This window comes from Lampetra fluviatilis, chromosome 49 (assembly GCF_964198595.1).
Source record: "Lampetra fluviatilis chromosome 49, kcLamFluv1.1, whole genome shotgun sequence".
In the NCBI taxonomy this organism is placed as follows: domain Eukaryota; kingdom Metazoa; phylum Chordata; class Hyperoartia; order Petromyzontiformes; family Petromyzontidae; genus Lampetra; species Lampetra fluviatilis.
Genome location: NC_136323.1, coordinates 8,493,665 through 8,512,838, shown reverse-complemented (window position 1 = coordinate 8,512,838; position 19,174 = coordinate 8,493,665). Strand labels below are relative to the sequence as shown.

The 19,174-nt window shown below is 47.7% G+C and overlaps 1 protein-coding gene across 4 annotated transcripts in view; it reads left to right on the top strand.

Moving 5' to 3' along the window:
• The window catches only part of LOC144948510 (mitochondrial adenyl nucleotide antiporter SLC25A25-like), a 51,660-nt gene extending 32,486 nt beyond the window's left edge, over positions 1 to 19,174 (top strand). Inside the window, exons 7-11 of one of the 4 annotated variants that reach the window (XM_078878066.1) lie at positions 2,564 to 2,671; positions 4,091 to 4,258; positions 5,917 to 6,067; positions 8,014 to 8,244; positions 10,672 to 10,768. In XM_078878066.1, coding sequence (XP_078734192.1) covers positions 2,564 to 2,671; positions 4,091 to 4,258; positions 5,917 to 6,067; positions 8,014 to 8,204 — 618 coding nt within the window. In that variant the 3' untranslated portion in view covers positions 8,205 to 8,244; positions 10,672 to 10,768. Of the gene's footprint in view, positions 1 to 2,563; positions 2,672 to 4,090; positions 4,259 to 5,916; positions 6,068 to 8,013 lie in introns of all 4 variants that reach the window. The other 3 variants (XM_078878065.1, XM_078878067.1, XM_078878064.1) reach the window with 3 other exon arrangements.

Genomic DNA, 19,174 nt, shown 5'->3' with positions numbered 1-19,174 from the left:
AATGTCATACTAGAATGTGAAAATAAGCTATTTAAAATAATGATTATTTAGTGATTATCTGGCGTTTTTGAAAATCCAGTACCCCCCCTCCCCCGAGGCCACCGGATAATCGATGACCTTTCCCTGTATCTAAACACAAATATCTTCTGACGATTGTGCCCTGCGCTACGATGCTCGTTGAGTTTCAGTCCCAGCCACAGCTCACGGGACTGGTGAGCGCTGTCTGAGCCAGTCCTCTTACTCACCAACAAAGACCGGCGTGGTGAAGTATGATCGTACGAACCCCAATGACTGGTAGAGCATGGGGAGGCCTTCATTCAGCAGTGCGTTGACAATCATTCGTATTAGTCATAAATACATTTATAAACAGAGATCTGGTGATATATGGTCACTGATAGGTGGATTATAAATGTGTGATGGTGATGCTACACCCATGTGCATTTTTTCAATTGAAAGCTAATTTCTTTAGAACTGCTTTTTGTACTATGAGATCTCTTTTACCAGTGGCAAAATATAGTATAGTAGTAGGTTTTTACCCTTTTAAACTGGTGTCAGTTTTGTACCAGTTTAAAAGGGTAAAAACCTACTACTATAAACTGCTTTTTGTGTTTAGTTTTGGCTATGTACAGTGCGAAAGAAGTTGAGCGTACATACATTTGAACGAGTCTTAGAGGCTTGTTGGAAGGACCCTGTTTGAGATGATTGGTCACTCCGATGCAATTATTGACATTTCCCTTCATGCAATAATTTCCCTTCATGCAATAAAAAATAATTTAAATGTTTAATGCGCAATCCATCCTAGCATCCCAATGCGCAATAAATAAAAAGCAGGAAACTTAAACAGAACCAGGGCAACCGACGAAACTAAAGAGGGAAGGCCACTTTAAAGAGATGGCTTTTCAAAGCAGATTTAAATATATCTACCGACTCCGATTATCTGATTTTAAGTGGCAAGGCATTTCATAGTCTGGGTGCCATGCTAACAAAAGCCCGATCACCAAAAGAGCGCAACCTAGACCTGATGATCTTGATGGAATCTATAAATGTGTAATGAGCGACTTCTGCGACACGTCGTGTAAAGGGTACTTCTTCTTTTATTCATATACGGGCACAACACAGGCCAACCTTATCTCTCACTCGGAGTACAACACTGGATGTTAGCGTCTCTACGGGCTACACACACACGGCCGATCACTCAGCGCGGTTCCATCATTCACACTCGGCCATGCCGCTGGCTGGCGGCGTGCCGACGAGGGGGATGGAAGCCGCAGGAGATCTTCCGCGTGGCCGGACGACGGAGAGAGATGACGGCGAGCAGCGACGCAGTCTGGACCCAAGACTCCACACACCAACCTCGAGTCCTCCTCCGCCCCCGCTTATATCGCCGCAGGCGCGGCTAGGCTCCGCCTCTGGCCACGCCCTCTCGTGGAACCTTCGAGCGGGTTCCCAGAGCATCCCGGCCAGCCCCGCCCATTACCTTTGGCCCAGATACCTCTCCCTTTCGGATTGGATGCTGTTTTAGCGGTGTCTGTACCCGTGCTTCCCTTTTCTCACCAGCAGGTGTCATCATGTCATTACAAATGTATAAGTTCCTGCGAGTAATTACAGTCTTACTAATGATAACACTTCCGGCGAAGGTGACATCGCTGCTGCGGCCGTTAAGGCTGCATTTCTTGTCCTCCGTTAATGAGAGATGGTGCCGAGAGGCAGCTCTACACTTTCGAGTGGACATTGCGGACACTTTAATGGTATGCGTAATCATTAGTGGACTCACAAGAGTGGCTCTTTACTTGGGGGGAAAAGTACGTGAACCAATTGTCACAGTAATTCACGTTGCAATAACGTGTCCACCCTTCTCGATATCAAGAGAGAAATGCCCATAAAGCAACGGGGATATGTCGGACGTCCTCGGACGAACCGACTTTGCCAACCGCGTTGGGACGGTGTTGATGGCGCGTTCAGTTTCGTGATGAGCCACTTCGTTGAGCGATCATTTTTGGCCAGGTCACTTCTGGAAAATAAGCTAATAGCCGAGTGGGCTTTACCTGGTAATATAAAACTTAGTTTAGTTTAATTTGTATATTTTTTTAAGTGGTTTGTTTACCTTTCCTATACTTTGCACTCCTATCGTGTTTTTTTGCATTGTTTGTGGATGTAACGTTCTGACACACCCCTATAGGACCTCTGTGAAAAAGATATTTGTAGCTCATCGGATCGCTCGGTATAAATAAATATATTGATTTGCCTGCACTGCCCTCTGCTGACAACGTAGCCCCCCGCAGCAGCCTGCGACACGCGTAGGCCGCTATGATGGTCACCCATCCAAGCACCACACAGGCTCAAAACAAACCCCTTCCTGCCTAGCTTCTAACATCTGACGAGAGGCGGGAGGATTCCGGGTGACTTCGTCATTAGTCAAGCGAGAGCCAAGTGGCAGCCGTGGCAAGTTACGTTTCGTTGAGCGATCCAATGTGACCCCCCCCCCCCACTCGCCACCCCATGCTGTCTCACACCGCCCCACCGCCCCGCGTGATCCGCTCCTTCGCTTTATTCGTCCCTGCAGATCAAGAAGCTGATTGGCATGCGGCAGGAGCAGATCGGCGTGCAGGAGCGGCTGGTGGCCGGCTCGCTCGCTGGCGCCACGGCGCAGACGGTCATCTACCCCATGGAGGTGCGAGCGGCCGCTGCTTGGGTGTCGGAATCAGAATCTTCATTGGGACCCGAGGAGGAATTCGATTGATTCTAGATTTGAAGCTTTCGTGACTGCAAGGATTCATACTCTTAGGTTTTTTCGGTAAAGTCACGTAGGTAAAAATAAAAGAAATAATAAATAATGGAAATAATAATAGAAATAAAATAATAAATGACGACGTTTCGGAGGCAACACAAGTCTCCGTCATCAGGTGGGACCGTCACAGCTGAATTTACTGTATTAAGGTACCGTCACAGCTGAATTTACTGTATCAAGTGATACAGTAAATTCAGCTGTGACGGTCCCACCTGATGACGGAGATTTGTGTTGCCTCCGAAACGTCGTGATTTATTATTTTATTTAAATTATTTCTGTTATTTATTATTTCTTTTATTTTTTACCTACGTGACTTTACCGAAAAAACCTAAGAGTATGAATCCGATTGAGCCATGAAGTTTTTTTTCGCAGATGTCCAGCGTGCTGGGGTAGCCCCCGAGACACAGAATCCACACCAGGAGGTGTCGCGTTCAATACGTAGAGACCAGGTTTTCATGTTTTGTTTTACCTGGCGACACCACCGCCGGTCGCCACCTGACCCGCTGAGACTCGCTCGTATGCCTTTTGCGCTGGAAAATCCGAGCCCTGAAATTATGAGCACATGGTGACGTCATTGCGTCAGCCGCACGCACGCGTGTCCACTTGTTCATAGCGGTCGCGTATACAGACTTCGTGATGAAACGATGCCGTGCGACGTCGTAACGTCTGCACATGTGACGCTGTGATGTTGAGACCGTGCGTGTTGTATGACGTATGTATTATGTTGAACTTCTTTCGCACCGTACGTAGCCAACCGTGCTATTCGGAGGTCCTAAGGACGTCTCGTAGTCCAGCAGCACACAATAGTTTTATTATGTGGGCCGCTGGAAAATGCAGTTGAAGAACCGTCTAAAGAGGCAGCCCTGCAATTGCTTGCTCCCGCCACTGCTGGCAGGATGGTCTCCAACGAGAAGTAGCTCGAGCGATCCCATCGAGAATATTTGGCCAACTCACTGATAAAACGTCTCGGAAGACGTCGGAGTATCAACACTTCACGTGGGAGTACCCACGTGGCGAGATGTCAACTCCCCCGCCTGGTATGCAGGAGGTCGTGGGTTCGATCCCGACCCTGACACCTGCATATTTGTAGTTTGCATGTCTCTCTCTCCCCGTGGTCACGTGAATTTTTCTTCGGCTCCTCTGGTTTTCCACTCCACGTTTAGAAACAAGCGTTTCGAGGAGTTGGCTGCTATAAATTTCCACGTGACAAGACACCACACGTGACCTGCCCATCATAGACTAACTGCTGCACGTATTCATAGAGAGTGTGTGTGCCTGTGTTTTTTGGATCGTCGACCCAAGGTGGTGAAGACGAGACTGGCGCTGGGCAAGACGGGGCAGTACAGCAGCATGGTCGACTGCGCTCGCAAAATCGCGAAGCGCGAGGGCCTGCGGGCATTCTTCAAGGGCTACTTGCCCAACGTGCTTGGGATCATCCCCTATGCGGGCATCGACTTGGCCACCTATGAGGTGAGGAAACCCATGGGCGCTGTTTAGTGTACGCAGGGCGTTTATGCGTTTGTGTGTGCCAGTCATCTCGGTCAGTTCACCCGTGCCACCTCGGTTTCTCCCTCGGTCTGTCGGCGAGCCTTCGACGCTTCACGTGGCCTCGGAGCCCATCTAACCTGCACTAGCGTTTTGGTGACGTCACCACCACTTCCGTGGCGAATGGCGGTTGTTGTTTTCGGTGTATACCACGGATGTCCTGAATATCGTGATTACCTACAAAGTGGACGATGGATGTGAAATGAGAAGTTCGCTGTGTGACCATCTGTGCGGGTACGATGCAGTGGACAAAGAACCGTGAAGTGTTTTAATCAAGCGGTCATGCGCTTTCATAAAATATGGGTTGTAAACTTGATTCCAATTCGCCCTTGATACGAAGGCAGCATTTTTTGGAATGTAACGAATACTGCTTCATGGCTGCAGTTATGGGACAAAATGTGATGAATATAAGTTTGATATGGACAGATAACAAACATTTTTCCCTGTGGTCATAGGCTTGTTGTGTTACTTGACATGTGTGCACCCAATTGCTCGTGCGTTACAACATATATGTTTCAGGAATGTGCTGTCATTGTCACCAGGAGGACTTCTCCCTTCAGTGGCTTGACAGAGGGCTGTACTTGTTCATTTAGTGCAGTGGTAAAATGTTTCCCTCACAACAGCTCAGCACATGGCAGACGCACGACCTCCTCTTGATACCAAGATCCAGGATGGTCACGTCCATGCGCCGCTTCTCGGTGGCAGCCCCAACAGTCTGGAACGATATCCCTCTGCACATTCGCAGCATCACCTCAATCGCCTGCTTCAAGAGACACTTAAAAACTCACCTCTATAACCACGCTTTCGAGCGACTCTGAGCTTGGCTCCGTGCCTCTGAGTTGCGGCCGTTACGTCCGCAAATTTGCGCGCGTTATAAATTGCATTATTATTTATTATTATTATTAAGAAGTGCCTGGGTTGGATCTCTGACTCGGGCACCCGTCTCTGTGTGGAGTTTTTATGATCTCCCCCTGTTATGCATGGTTGACTGGTTTCCTCCAATAACAAAAAAAACGTAAAGTGTGATTGTGTTGGTGAAACATCCCAATGCAGCACCCTCCTGAATGAGTCAATCTACAGAATCTCTGTAGCTTTCCTGGGTAAATAAGCAAATCTTTATATCATTAACATTTGTGTGCCTGAATTACCTAACCAAACTGAGGGCCCTTTCCATTCCAATGACGTACGTGTAAGTCGTCTGAACTCAATCGGAAGACAAATAAAATAACTTCATCAGTACAAGGCCATGCTCCCACAAGGCCATGCAGGAGGGCGTGGCACAGTTTGGCGCCAGCTATCGTAGAGTGCGGTCGTGTCGCTACGGTTCTCTGCGGTGGGTACAATGTCTTTAAAAACAACGGCGCGCTATGCTCCTCTAATTTAAATTAACTCTGAGCCACTTGCGTGTTCCGAGATTCAGCGGTGACCGGGACACCCACCCTGCAACATGCAGACGTTTCGGAACGGGAAAGGATTAATTGTCCATCTTGCCAGCTTGTTATCGTCTTGTCTTTTTGCTGTTCGGCAAAAACCCGGCGTCTGCGTAACGCTTTGACGATGGCCCTTCCCTCCGCCGTCGGCAGACGCTGAAGAACTGGTGGCTTCAAAAGCACGGCGCCGAGGGGGCGAACCCGGGCATCGCCGTGCTGCTGTGCTGCGCCACCACCTCCAGCACGTGCGGGCAGCTCGCCAGCTACCCGCTCGCGCTCGTGCGCACGCGCATGCAGGCTGCGGGTGAGCTCCGCGCCGCACCGCACACGCACGCGCCGCCTTATGTTGTACACGCTGCCGGCACGCGCTTTGGTTCAGCAGATAGAGCGTGGGGTGAGAGCCATAGTGTTGCTATTCCTCCTCCATTGAAGGAGCGCAGCCTGCAGTATGTATGTCTGCATGTTGAACCTCTTTCGCACCGTACGTAGCCAACCGTGCTAATTGGAGGTGCGGGGGAAGGACAATAAACTAAACACAAAAAGCAGTTCCAAAGAAATGAGTTTTTAATCTAGATGGTTTAAAAGTGCACAGCTCCAGTGGCTTCCTAATATCGGAAGGAAGAGCGTTCCATATGGCTGCAGAAGCGCACCTGGAAGCGTGCGATGCGGTGTCCGTCTTTGTTCGATGGTCAGCCAAAAGCGTTTGATGGCTAGCCAAAATGACAATGGTTCTGTGCTGATGCTCACTTGTATGGCGGGTAGGGGGCAGTAGAGTAAAGCAGATTGTTGACTCGTAGATACTGAGTGGTCTGCTCTTCTACTATTGTGTGTGGTTCGCTGTGATCTTTCCAGTATCTTTTGAACACACTTATGTGTGTGTATTCCAAGTGGGAGCCTCTTGAAAATGGGTCTTGATCCTACGTGACACTTTAAGTGGGTAAATAAAGATTTAAGAAAATATTCTAAATATTCCATTAATAACAACTTGCCCTTCCCACGATTAGTCCACAGCTGTCTGGTTGGCACTGTGGATAGAGTGGGGTTTGACTCACAATCTGAAAGTTCTGAGTTTAGGTTTGGTCAGGGATTTGACAAGGCCCTTAGTTTATCTGGCGTTGACAAAGCTGACCGCCACTGTGTAGGAAGTCAACACTGCTGGCCCATGCCATGGCGATGGAGAATTTCTACCACTGGCTGAGAGTCACCGGTGGAGACTCGTGCCACTGTAATGCCCCTTGGAGCTGGGAGACATTTTGGCGTGACTTCCCTCAGGGTTGGACAGCCTACGGGTCAAGGGCCTCACACACGGCCCCCGACTTAACTTCATATTGTCCACAGCCACATAAAGTCTGCCACTTCAAAGCATACACGAACGATATGTATGCATCACTGCAAGCGTCTGAGCCGCGCTAATGGGACACCAGCGGGAAATTATTTTGATCTAGCAATGTCGTGTTTCAAATTTTAGTCCTTGCGTTTCGATCAAAGTTCAGGATTTAGACATCATCTTTAGCCCTCGGTAAAGAAACAAGTACAGACTAAAACTGAACTGTTAAAACTAAACAATTTTTTATTTTACAAGATAAGTCCCACTGAGTGGTAAAGCTGTTTTTCAGAAGCGACCTGGACACAAATTATAGCTCAACGAAGTGGCTTATGGCTTATCACGTTCAAATGTATAGCAGACAAATACTCTAGACACGTTTACAAATATGGAGAGAAATACCGGAAGACCCGGAGAAAATTAATGCGACCACTGGGGGTACATGCAAACTCCAAATATACAGGAATCAGGGGATCAAACCCATAACCTCCTGTATACGAGGCGAGGGAGTTAATATCTCGCCACCATGGCGCCCTAAGAGTGAGTTGAGCGAGTGTGGGGTTTCTGCGTAACGTCGCATCTTTTGATTTAAAGCTTTCGTGACTGCAGGGATTCATATTCTTGGTTCTTTCGGTAAAGTCACGTAAAAGGGAAATAATAAAATGCTAAAAATATAAAACAATAACATTCTCACAACGTTTGGATTGCAACACAAGCAATCATCATCAGGTGTGAAATCCACAACAAGAAAATGTGAAAAAAGTGGTGCCACTCTTTTCAAACTTTCTGATGATGATTGCTTGTGTTGCAGTCGAAACGTAGTGAGAATTTTATTGTGTAATATTTTTATTATTTTATTATTTCTCTTCTATGTGACTTTACCGAAAGAACCACGAATATAACGTTGCATCTCTTGCATTCTCCAGCGAGCATTGGGGGCCCTGGAGCGTCGCAGCCCGGCATGGTGGGGCTCATGCGCTCCATCGTGCAGCAGGACGGGCTGCTGGGTCTGTACCGCGGCATCGCGCCCAACTTCATGAAGGTCATCCCCGCCGTGGGCATCAGCTACGTCGTTTACGAGAACCTCAAAGGGGCGCTCGGCGTGACGTCGCGGTGACCCCGGCGACCCTTCAAGCGGAACAACGGCAAAAACAAACGTAAACTCTGAACGACACCAGCGACTTCCCGGAGATGATTATGAAACTGCACCCCCCCACCTCCCCCCACCCCGCCTACCAGTGGGGGTTGGCGGTAAAACTAAAGGAAGCTGCTCGACAATAAACATCGCCGGCGTGCACCAGAGTGGCTGTTTAGATTCGCGCACGCCATGGGATGGTTTTGCTGAATTTCCGCCACCGGCTTAGGGACACCAGCACGGTTGAACATCGCCGCACCCTTGTTAGAACAGGGAGTCTCCGTGACGCGACTCGTTGAATTGCACCCCGCGATTAAATTGCGAAGGCGTTTGTTGCCATGCGGTGGACGTAACGTTTACGCGTGAGGCTCTGATTGTGGCTGCGTCAGACGCAAGTGAGTTGTGTGTGCTTCGGCGAATCCTACAGCAAATCGCAGAGACTTTTAATCGTGAGCGGTTAGCACCGTGAGCTATGGTTTGTTTTGGAGATGCTCGTGCCACGCTTGTGGCACTCGCGCGCACCGCACCAAGGATCTTCCACGGTATTGGTGCCGTAGCTTGGTTTTCTCTGGCAGTGGGGCGACGGCTCACACCTCACAAACCGTTGAACACGAACCTGCCTTGTGAGATTCAAGCAAAAATGTTTTTGCAAGGTTGGCTACGTACGGTGTTACATACATACAACGAGTTGTTCATGGCAGCGGAGCTCATAGTGAATTCAATTGCTTGAAGCTTTGTTTATAGCTTCAGTGAAACTGCAAAAAAAAACATGTTTTGTGTGGGCATGTGAAGTAGTGAATGTGAATCTGTAGGGACTAATTGTAAAATATACTCTGTGTGAGTGCATGAGCTATATTTCTATACAATTGCTGTATAAACTACAGTGCAATTTGGGTGTTGAAAAGAACATATTGAAACACTGCCACCAAATATGCTTTAAAATGTCATTATTCCGAGAAAGAAACCCATAGTTAAGCTGTCACTTGGCAACTGAAGGCCCTTTTTTCTTTTCTAATGTAACCGGAGGTGAGGTGACACATTTGAATGAATAATTCGAACTCCAACACAGCAGCATGACAGCTGGTGTAGAACTGTTAATGAGTTCTGAGTTTGGGTTAATGATTTAGGCACGAAATGTAGTGTCTCGCATGCCAGTCAGGTTCATGTTCCCCCCCCCCCGCCTTATTATATTTAAAATCATAAAACATTTCCAGCATCTAGAAAGTTCGCAAACATATATATTGCAAATTACGCTTTCGGCATCACGTCACGTGATGAAGAATCTATTCGAATGTCTCGCAGAGCGCCGGAGTGGTTGCAGAAGAGCTACGGTTCTCACGGGAATTTTCGCAAAGAAAATCCGTCAAGTGGCCTTGTAAACCTTTACCCAGTAGGGCTTGCACTCCTCCATACTGTGAGCTAGTCTCATGCCGGTCCAACCAATATACTCATTTATGAAGGTGAAAATCCCAAATTTAATATGATGCGTGAGCTGGGTCGAGACCGTCAGCCGTGATACTTTGAGAACGTTGTTTCCCCACGGTTGGCTGCACCCAATTCTGACCTATGATCTCCTCGGTGCGAGCTCGGCGCTAATTCGTCAGCGCCCTGACCTCTGAGCCACCCGACCAGTGCCATTTTAGTTTTTGCTACGAATAAAATTATTTTCTTCGTTTAGTTTCATGCCAAGATGTCGCCGAGGTGTAACGGACTTGCGATCCAGAGGTCGCCCGATCGATCTCCCGGCGCGGCAGGTTTCTTGAATTCCCCCCGCCTCTGTCCTCCCAGCAGTATACGTGGGCATGTACACCAGATCACGTGTGGTGGGGTAGAGATGTCTGGCCAGCGTGGGAGAGTAGGCCAAATTCCCTGGAGAGGGCGCTCTCGAGAGCTCCCTCTCGTGGGGGCCCTTTTCACCAGGAGTGGCGTGCGCAAGCAGTTGCATGGCTGCACCTTTACCTTTTTAGATTAATGTTCGAGCGGGCAGCAGACACCGACCGCTACCAGATGAAGCCTGTTTGGAATCGTAGACTTGTTACATCTTCTGTGAACGCATTTTTAAGCACAGGCATTAACCAGCTGCTTGGTGAGTTAATAAATGCGCTGATGCGTGTTAATTATTAGCACCTAATGTTCCACAACCAGCAAAGAAAAAAACAACAACATTGGCATGCGTTTTTTTCAATGCGTGACACTTGTCAGAGCGAATGTAACGATGTGATATAAAAGATAATCGGATAGCCGCCCCTAGGGTATGGCGAATCGGGGCGACGGCCCGGGACACCGCGCTTTGGGGTGCCCCGTGCTTCAACGTCACGGTGTCAGATGCAATACTTCAGGTTTGGTTTGAAGGCGTTGGTAGGGCGGGTGCCCACACGGTGTGAATTGCCCCGGGCCCGCACCCCTCTATGGACGGCCCTGACTAATCATATTAAATACTTATCATCAGCAGGATCAGTCCACTGCTGGATGAAGGCCTCCCCAAGCAGTCTCCATATCTTGCGGTTCTGCGATGTAACAACCCGGCAAGCTACTTTGGACACGAGCTGAATTCATCGTGCCATCTTCGCGGTGGACGAGCTCTCGGATGCGATCCCTCCCTCGGTTGCCACGTTATCGTTATTCTCGTCCGACAGCCATCGACGTCCCTCAAGACCGTGACGTGCCTCTACCCAGGCCCTCATGGCCGCGACATGTGACTACCTAGGCCCTCAAGGATGTGACGTGCCTCTACCCAGGCCCTCAAGGATGTGACGTGTGACTACCTAGGCCCTCAAGACCGTGACGTGTGACTACCTAGGCCCTCATGGCCGCGACATGTGACTACCTAGGCCCTCAAGGATGTGACGTGTCTCTACCTAGGCCCTCATGGCCGCGACATGTCTCTACCCATGCCCACTTTTCTTAGCAGTCAGATTTATGAGGGTGCCACGGTGGAGAGATGGTGACTACATAGCTTGGTACGCAGGAGGTCGTGAGTACGATCCCAACCCTGACGCCTGTATATCTGGAGTTTGCGTGTCTCTTTGCCCGTGATTGCGTGGATTTTTCTCCAGGGCCTCCGGTTTTTCCCTCCACAATCAACGGGAATTTAGAGTATTTGTCTGCTATTAATTTACTTGATCAACAACTTTGTTGAGCTATCAGTTGTGACCAGGTCGCTTCTATGTAGCTCAGTGGGGCTTACCTGGTAATAAAATAAACTCCTTTAAAAACGTTTTTTTTTAACAACGATTTTATTAACAACTTTGTTTAACTCACGGTCGAGGAGTACATCAATGGCGCCTGAGACACGCGGCGCCTGCTTCTTGTGCGAGCCGATTCCACAGTTTAGGGGCCGCGGCGTTTTTGAGCTACACAAATATATAAATAATAAGGCGTCCATACAAAACGTTAATTGCTTTAAAGTAGCGAATTAATGTATTAATTTATGCCGATTTTGATACAGGCATGCATTGTCACCGGATCTGAGCACGTGTGCAAAATGTGGAATTGATTGGACAACGGAAAGTGGACGAAATTTTGACGACAAGATTTGACCACGACAAACAGAGGAATCAAGTTGACCGTTGATGATCAACCCACTTCCCTAAGCAATCGCCATACCTCGCATCCCTCCGATGTAGAATCCAGCTCCTGCACACTACCCGATTTGGTGCTAAATGTATCGTAGCATTGCACGAATGGTGTTATATATAAATCAGAGCAACTATATTTTGCAACAAAGTAATCAGCGTCAAAATCAGCATGCTTTCAACGTCTCATTTTACAACTTTTTTTGACTGTAGGTCTCATTAAAGTGTCACATTACTGTGAGCATACATTTCAAAATGTAATACTCCGCATCTTTCAGACTAGTCATAAAGCAAATTTTGGCAGTAACATAAATTACGCTTGCAGTGTAGGCGATATCAATATGTGTAACATCTCATGTTGCTAATTTGTTTTTTTGTTCAGGATACTCGCTCTAAAACTCGGATAGTATTTCACTGGTTACTATTAAACACATGGTATCCCCCCACATTAGCGTAGTTCGCTGTTGTAAGTTCAATTGGCTTCACTATCATCATCATGATCGTTCGCTGTGATCACTCCACTGCTGGAGGAAGACTTCTCCAAGTCGTTGCCATCCCTCGCAGCTCGACGGTGCAACGATCAACTGAGCAGCCGCACACGAGACGATTTCATCGCCCCATCTCCTCGGTGGACGTTTCATTCCTTGGCCGCCATCCCGTCGTCATTCTTGACCGTCGGCCTTCGTCCCTTCTAGCCCCGACTAACAAAAAAAACTTAAAACTGATTTTATTGTACCAGGTAAGGCCCGCTGAGCTATGTAGCTCTTTTTCCGAAGCGACCTGGCCACAAATGGCTGCTCGACGACGTGAGCTGATCACGTGGAAAGTCACAGCAGCCAAATAAACGCATGCTTCTGAGTGTGGAGGGAAAAACCGGAGGGCCCGGAGAAAAATCCACGCAACCACGAGGAGAACACGCAAACTCCAAATATACAGCAGGCGTCAGAGTTGGGATCCACGACCTCCTGCGTACCAGTCGAGGTAGTTAACATCTCGGCACCCTGTCGTGTCCTGCCCAAGCCCCCACTGGCTTTTCTTGTGGCTTTGAGTGACGTCTCTAACCTGCGCCGGTTCTCCAAATCTACGTGTTGCCCTCTCCGTCTCTCAATTCAATTGCGAGCGTTCATCTCCCCGTGCTTCATAAGAATGGGTTTCACCCTTTCTGCCAATAAAACAGCTGTGTTAAGATGTTCAAACACCAAACAGAAACCTTTTACAAGGAATCGTGTCTGCATTAACCACACATATTTGTGGTGAACATGCAAACAAAAACATCCTCTGGCATATGGCATTGTCTTTGAAACTGGTCTGCACCAGAGACAGCCTTCTTTAGGGCCCAGTCTCATCAATGTCAGAGCAGAGAACGCCAAAATGCGAACAGTACAAAGGCAATGCCACTATCAGAGCATGTTTAGCTCGGGGTGAGCAGCAGTTTCAAAAACAATCTAAGTATATTATCATCAGAGCATGTTTGTTTGCATGTGCACCACAAGGACGTGTGGTCAATGCAGACTTGACTCCTTGCAAAGTTTTATGTTTGGTGATTAAACATCTTAATGTCTGATTTATTGCCAGAAAAGGTCAACGCCTATTCTTATACTTTGATGCTGGCACGAAAGGCCCCACGTCTCCCCGCGTCTCCCCGCGCTTCTCTGCGCACTTTTCAGTTTCCACGTTTGGCTCGGTGACTGTTACTCGCCGGCGTAGCATTTTCATCGCTTTGTGCAACAAAACCGTGGTGGGGTTATCGAGCGCATTGTAGCAGCGTGTGTTTTGTTAAAACTCGATGTTGGAGAAACGTAATCGTCGGTCGAAATTAAGTTATGGATTATTTGTGATTTTATTGTATACTGTGTATTGTTTTCAAGCATATAACCGCGCGTATATATATATTTAGCATGCACGTTTGATTGCACAAATATATGTAATTTGTACATGACTGAAGACCGATTGTATGCAAGTTACTATTTAATATCGTGACCTCAATTAGCCATGCCTGGTGATGCTGCATGAAACCCCCATGCTTGATCATTCCACTCTATGGTATGACATTTGTTACCAATATATATGATACATAATTGCCGTCAGTGGTGGAGACAAATGGGAGTCGGATACTTAAACTAATTTCCAGGCAGAGCGATAGTCAACGCTTGGCGCAGCGTCTGTCGGCAATGAAAGCGGAGCAATCGGCTTTTGTCGTGAGCGTGAACAACGCCGCCACCTATCTCTGTCGCAGGAAGCCCACGGCAGATGTCTTATTGCTGAAAGAGTTTACCGGGGTATCGCATTAACAAATGTCATTTTGACTTCTGAGTGTTTCGTCTTAATTCTTATCGGCCATTGTGGCTTGCACTGTGTGAGCGAGGTCATTTGCACTGACGTGTTAACATACAAAAAGCAAAGATAGTGTAATTGCACTCTCTGCGTCTAATTTGTGTTTGTGGTGTGCTGTGGAGAGATTGCTTACTTGGCTGATAATTCTGTCAATATCTTAATCTCGGCAGCTGTTGTTTGTCCACGTGGCCCTGTCCTTTTTGTAAAGATCTGAACAGGGTTTCGCTTGAAGCCAGCATCGGCAGGAATTCGTTTTCTGAGATATTTCAACAAACAAAAAAGGCTTTGACTTGGCGACAATCGCAAAAACAAAGAAGTACGTACTCCCGGTTACATCCGGAGCTGGGGTAACAACAGGCGAACATCCGGTCCGAGCTTTCTGAAAGGCACCAGACGAGTTGTGGTGTGAGCCACCTGCGACATGAACAACTCCCCAAGGCAGATTGCATTCAGTCTGATGACCACAGCTGACCTGTGCTGCAGCCAGGGCTGGCTTTGGAGGTGCATATGCTTACTGGTGCTGGTCTGTGTACATTAAAGCACACTTCACGGCACTTGCAGCTGCCTACAATGGGCAGGCAGGAAGCCCCCCCCCCCAGCTCCTAGCTCGTAAATCACCCAATGTGTTTAACGCGCAGTAGGCCATTCACACGTGAATGGGCGACTAATTACGTGCGGATGGGGGAGATTGCTCGACGCGAAACGGTGTGCTGTGGGGCAGCTGGCTCGGGAGTGCTGTTGTGTGCCTCTACCCTGGCTCATAGGCCCGGCTCACGGGACTGCCCATAGGATCGGTGAATAAGAACAGCTCACAGGGCTGGTTAATAGGTGCCGGCTCATAGGACCGGCTCATAGGTCCAGCTCATCGGACTGCACGTAGGACCGAAACATAGGACTGGCTTATAGGATTGGTTCATGGGACCGGCTCATAGGACCGGCTCACAGGATCTGCTCATAGGATCAGTTCATAAGACCGGCTCATAGGACCGGCTCATAGCATTGGCTTGTAGGACCGGCTTCTGGGACGCGCTAACAGGAACGATTCACCCAGGCCTTGTTCCACCCCTGATAACAGCAATCAATATTTTATCTTAAGTAAGAATTGCTTCTACTTTGTCCTTTAAAAAAGGTGTTACTATTTTAGAGTTTCTTATTAATGTACAAAAAGAAACGTATAAACTTGTCTAAACAAATGGATAGAGCCTGTTGACATAGCATCACACTTCAGGTTACGGTATCGTGTAATGCATGGGAGAATGCAATCGGGAGCAAATCATTGCAATGACTTTTTTCTTTCCGAGGCAAAGTTGCAAAGCGCAATTATACCTTAGTCTATTAACCATCATCCAAGTCAACTTATCGCAAAATATATATTTGACGTAATCATAAACGGTGACAATTAAAGTCATATCAGGCAATTTTGGGATTGTTAAAACGCAGAGTAATAAATGACACGAAACCCACTTAAACGGCATGAATAAGTAATGTGGTGACGTGCTGTGTAACGGGAGTTGATATTTGAACGTGCTTATAGCGAGCGCTCGTAACGTGGCAGACGAAATGTGTCCATCTGTGGGGCAATCCCGCTGGGGTTATTGTTTGCGTTTCTTCTTGTGAATGTTTTTTTTACGTCGCAAATCACTTGTAAATATTGTTGATCGCAGCAGCTGCTTAGAAATTCCAAGGCGATCAATAATATCTTTAATATGTTTGCACTGCCCCTCCACAGAGGGACACTGTTTACGTTGATATGAGGCGGTCCTTTAATTTAAAAAGGCCGTGGGATGCTCGTTTAAAAAAAATTAAAATATGAACTCTCTCTATTCGTGTATTTTCAAACCAAACTGGTTTTGTTTTAACGCTCGTCCTGCTCATTCTGTGAATGAAACGGCTTGCAGCATTGCCTCTCCATGCTGCCTTTCTGATTCCATGTTGTCGTTTGATTTCCTGTGCGTGCCACGGAGGTTGGCCCACCGTGTATTCTTTGTTTTGTCAGTCTTAATGTCGAAGCACAAAGTGAACTCCTGCGTGACTCAAGCACGTATCGTGTGTGTGGAGCGGTGTTTCTCAAACTTGTTTGGCTCGTGGACCGCTCAGCCGATGCGAACATTGGCACGGACGACTCAGCTGCCCACCCGTAGTGACGAACGCATTCACTTCTCTCTCTAAATACCAGTCATGCAAAATTATTCCTATGACCGGAACATAAAAATGTTTTTTTTAAATGCAGCTACTCCTCTACTTACGAACACTCTACTTACGAATTTTCGGAGATACGAACAAATCTGCCCCCGTATGTCCAGTTGCCTGTTCAGACCGAGAGTTGTAAGTTCAACCGCCGCGCAATAGATGGCGATGGTGGCATCTACATCTACAGAAGTGTGAAGAATCAGCGTCATCTACATCTACAGGAGATTATAAAACTTTAATGTATATGCCGTGCAACATGTTTATAATCAACAGGTGTAAAGTTGCGAACAAATCGACTGACGAACAGACCTCTGTAACCTAACTCGTTCATAAGTAGAGGAGTCCCTGTATTCGGTTTATTTTTTAGGAGGGGCATTTAGATCTTGGCGTTAGGGTAGTTTACCAAAACTTTCTTTTTAAATTAAATATGACCTGCATTTGTGTCACAGCCCCGCAGACCACCTGGTGGTACCGGGGGACCACACCTGAGAACCACTGCTGTGGAGTGTCGTGTGACTAGGCCCCGTTCCACGCGTTCATCTGTTTACGAATGCTACCCTCGTGTTACCATAGGGGTCTCAAGACTCGTTTAACAGGAGGGTCCTGCACTGCGATATTTGTCTGATTACATTTTAAGAGCATTCTCAAAAGGAAAACGCAACCCAAGAAGTTAGCTTCATACGCACCATGCTGTGTGCCTTGCCGTATGAACTTTCATCTCCATTAAGAAAATAAACAGAACCTGGGACTCTTTCAGATTCACCACCAGACTTGCCCTCTTACTGCCGTTCGCAAAGCTGTAACCGTGTGACCCTGGCCACATCGTCGCCTACTTTCAATTGCTGCATTTTTGTGGATCGTCACTGTTCTGACGATGTCTACAAAATAACGGAACAAGTGATATATTATTACGTGCGGTTAAAAAAAACAAATTTGCATCGCAGGATCCCGACAGACGGTGGCGCTTTGGGGAGGCCTTCATCCAGCTGCTGGATTGACGGTGGCTGATAATGATAATGATGAGTGTAATACATAGGAGTCAATCACTTATTCGGCTCACGACGTGGCCCCCGGCGGTGGCGCGTTCCCCGCTTGTTGTAGAGGTTCGCGGTTTGAATCCAGCGGCAGCCTTGATTAAAAAAACATTCTGCGGTAGTGTCGTAGCCGTAATGATACTACAGCGCCGTCCGATTCGAATTCGATGCTCAAGATCACCCGCCGCCACGTGCGAGAGTCGGCCATTGTGTGCCGATGTTGGGGGGTCAAAATGGTCAAGGCCAAAATCACACCACAAATTCGACTCAATTGGGATTCCCCGTCGCAATCATTGTGCCTCCGACCGGCAGATGAATTCCCCCGGAATCACTCGCAGACGAGATGGCGTATTCTGGCCTCCTGAGTTCACACCAGGTTTAAGAAAGCAAACTCTGATAAAAAAAAAAACTTGTTTTTACTTATAAGCCATTTTTTTTTTTATCTCGGCTGATGTGCATGGCCCCCCGAGCAATTCTTGCGGCACGGTTTTTACTGCCGAGGGCTACGAGTAGTGAGTGATGCGTTCTCATTAAACGGCCCCGTTAAAAAAAACCCATGCGCAATTACTCAAGCTCCAAAGAAGCGCCTGCATTATTATCCAAGCGCAATGTTTCCCCCGCGCAGTACTCTATTAAGCGTAACATTCTAGTCCGGCGAAACATCTCCCAAGCCAGACGAATGTGAGTCAGAGTCTTTCTGGTTATGGGAGATGTCCGGCATCCCGCAAGTAATTACATTTGTAGTTTAACACGTAGGCTTCCGCGATGAATATCCATAATAGAGGTTTTTGTGGTGGGTTAGATCGCGTAAATATAAATGTGTCGTTAAATTGTAAATGTTGTTGGTTTACTCTCCCGACTTACCGGTGTGTGCTGAACTAGTAACGAATTGGCATGTTTTGATTACGTGACAAACCTTAAAAATTGACTCTGTCGGGTGGTGGAGGCTTTAACGACGCATTTATATTTACACAATCTAATCGAAAAAACGTATATTGTAAATAACATGAATTTGCTAAATAGCTGCATTTAAAGCTTGACTTAAAGCTTTCGTGACTGCAGGAATTAATATTCTTTGGGTCTTTCGGTAAAGTCACGTAGACTTTACCGAAAGACCCAAAGAAAATAGCTGCACTTAAATCAAATTTACACACATGACTAACACCTAACACATTCTGATAAGCAAATGAAAATGCACGTTAGAGTAGTTAAATCAATAATATTTACATTACAGGGATGGTGCCTTGGCTGCGACGGTGTGAGCACGCGGGATCTGCGATCAAGATCATAGCCGGTTCGATTCCCCGGCGCGGCAGCTGAAACGATGGGGACAAGTTTCTTAACCCCCCCCACCCCCTCTTGTCTGTGTCCACCCATCTCTCCAGAGCCCTCTTATCGGAGGCCGCTTTCCGCCAGCGATCGCAGCTCCCGCACGTTCCACCCTATACCCTTTGCCTTTCCAGCATGCCCTGTGCTCTGGCGTAACTCGAGTGCGCCTCCCGAGATGTTTCGCTGCGCACCAGCTCGTGAACGCACCGTTAGCACGGGACGCTCGGCAGCAGTGCATTGAGGGGGGGGGGGGGAGGCGCACGTGGAAAGCCGCGTGCGCCACGGTGGTCGCGTGATGGGTTTCTCGACGGGCATGCGTTGCCGTGACCCTTGCATGCGATCCGTGTTTACCAGTTGTTGTCGTTTACAGGATGTGTGCTGAACGTGGCCAGTAGACGGTGCCTTGTTAGTGGCTCGGGCTGGAATGACTTGCGAGTGTTTTGCTGATGCGGCTTTCTCGGTCGTTGCTCTATAAAATCTCGGAAGTGTT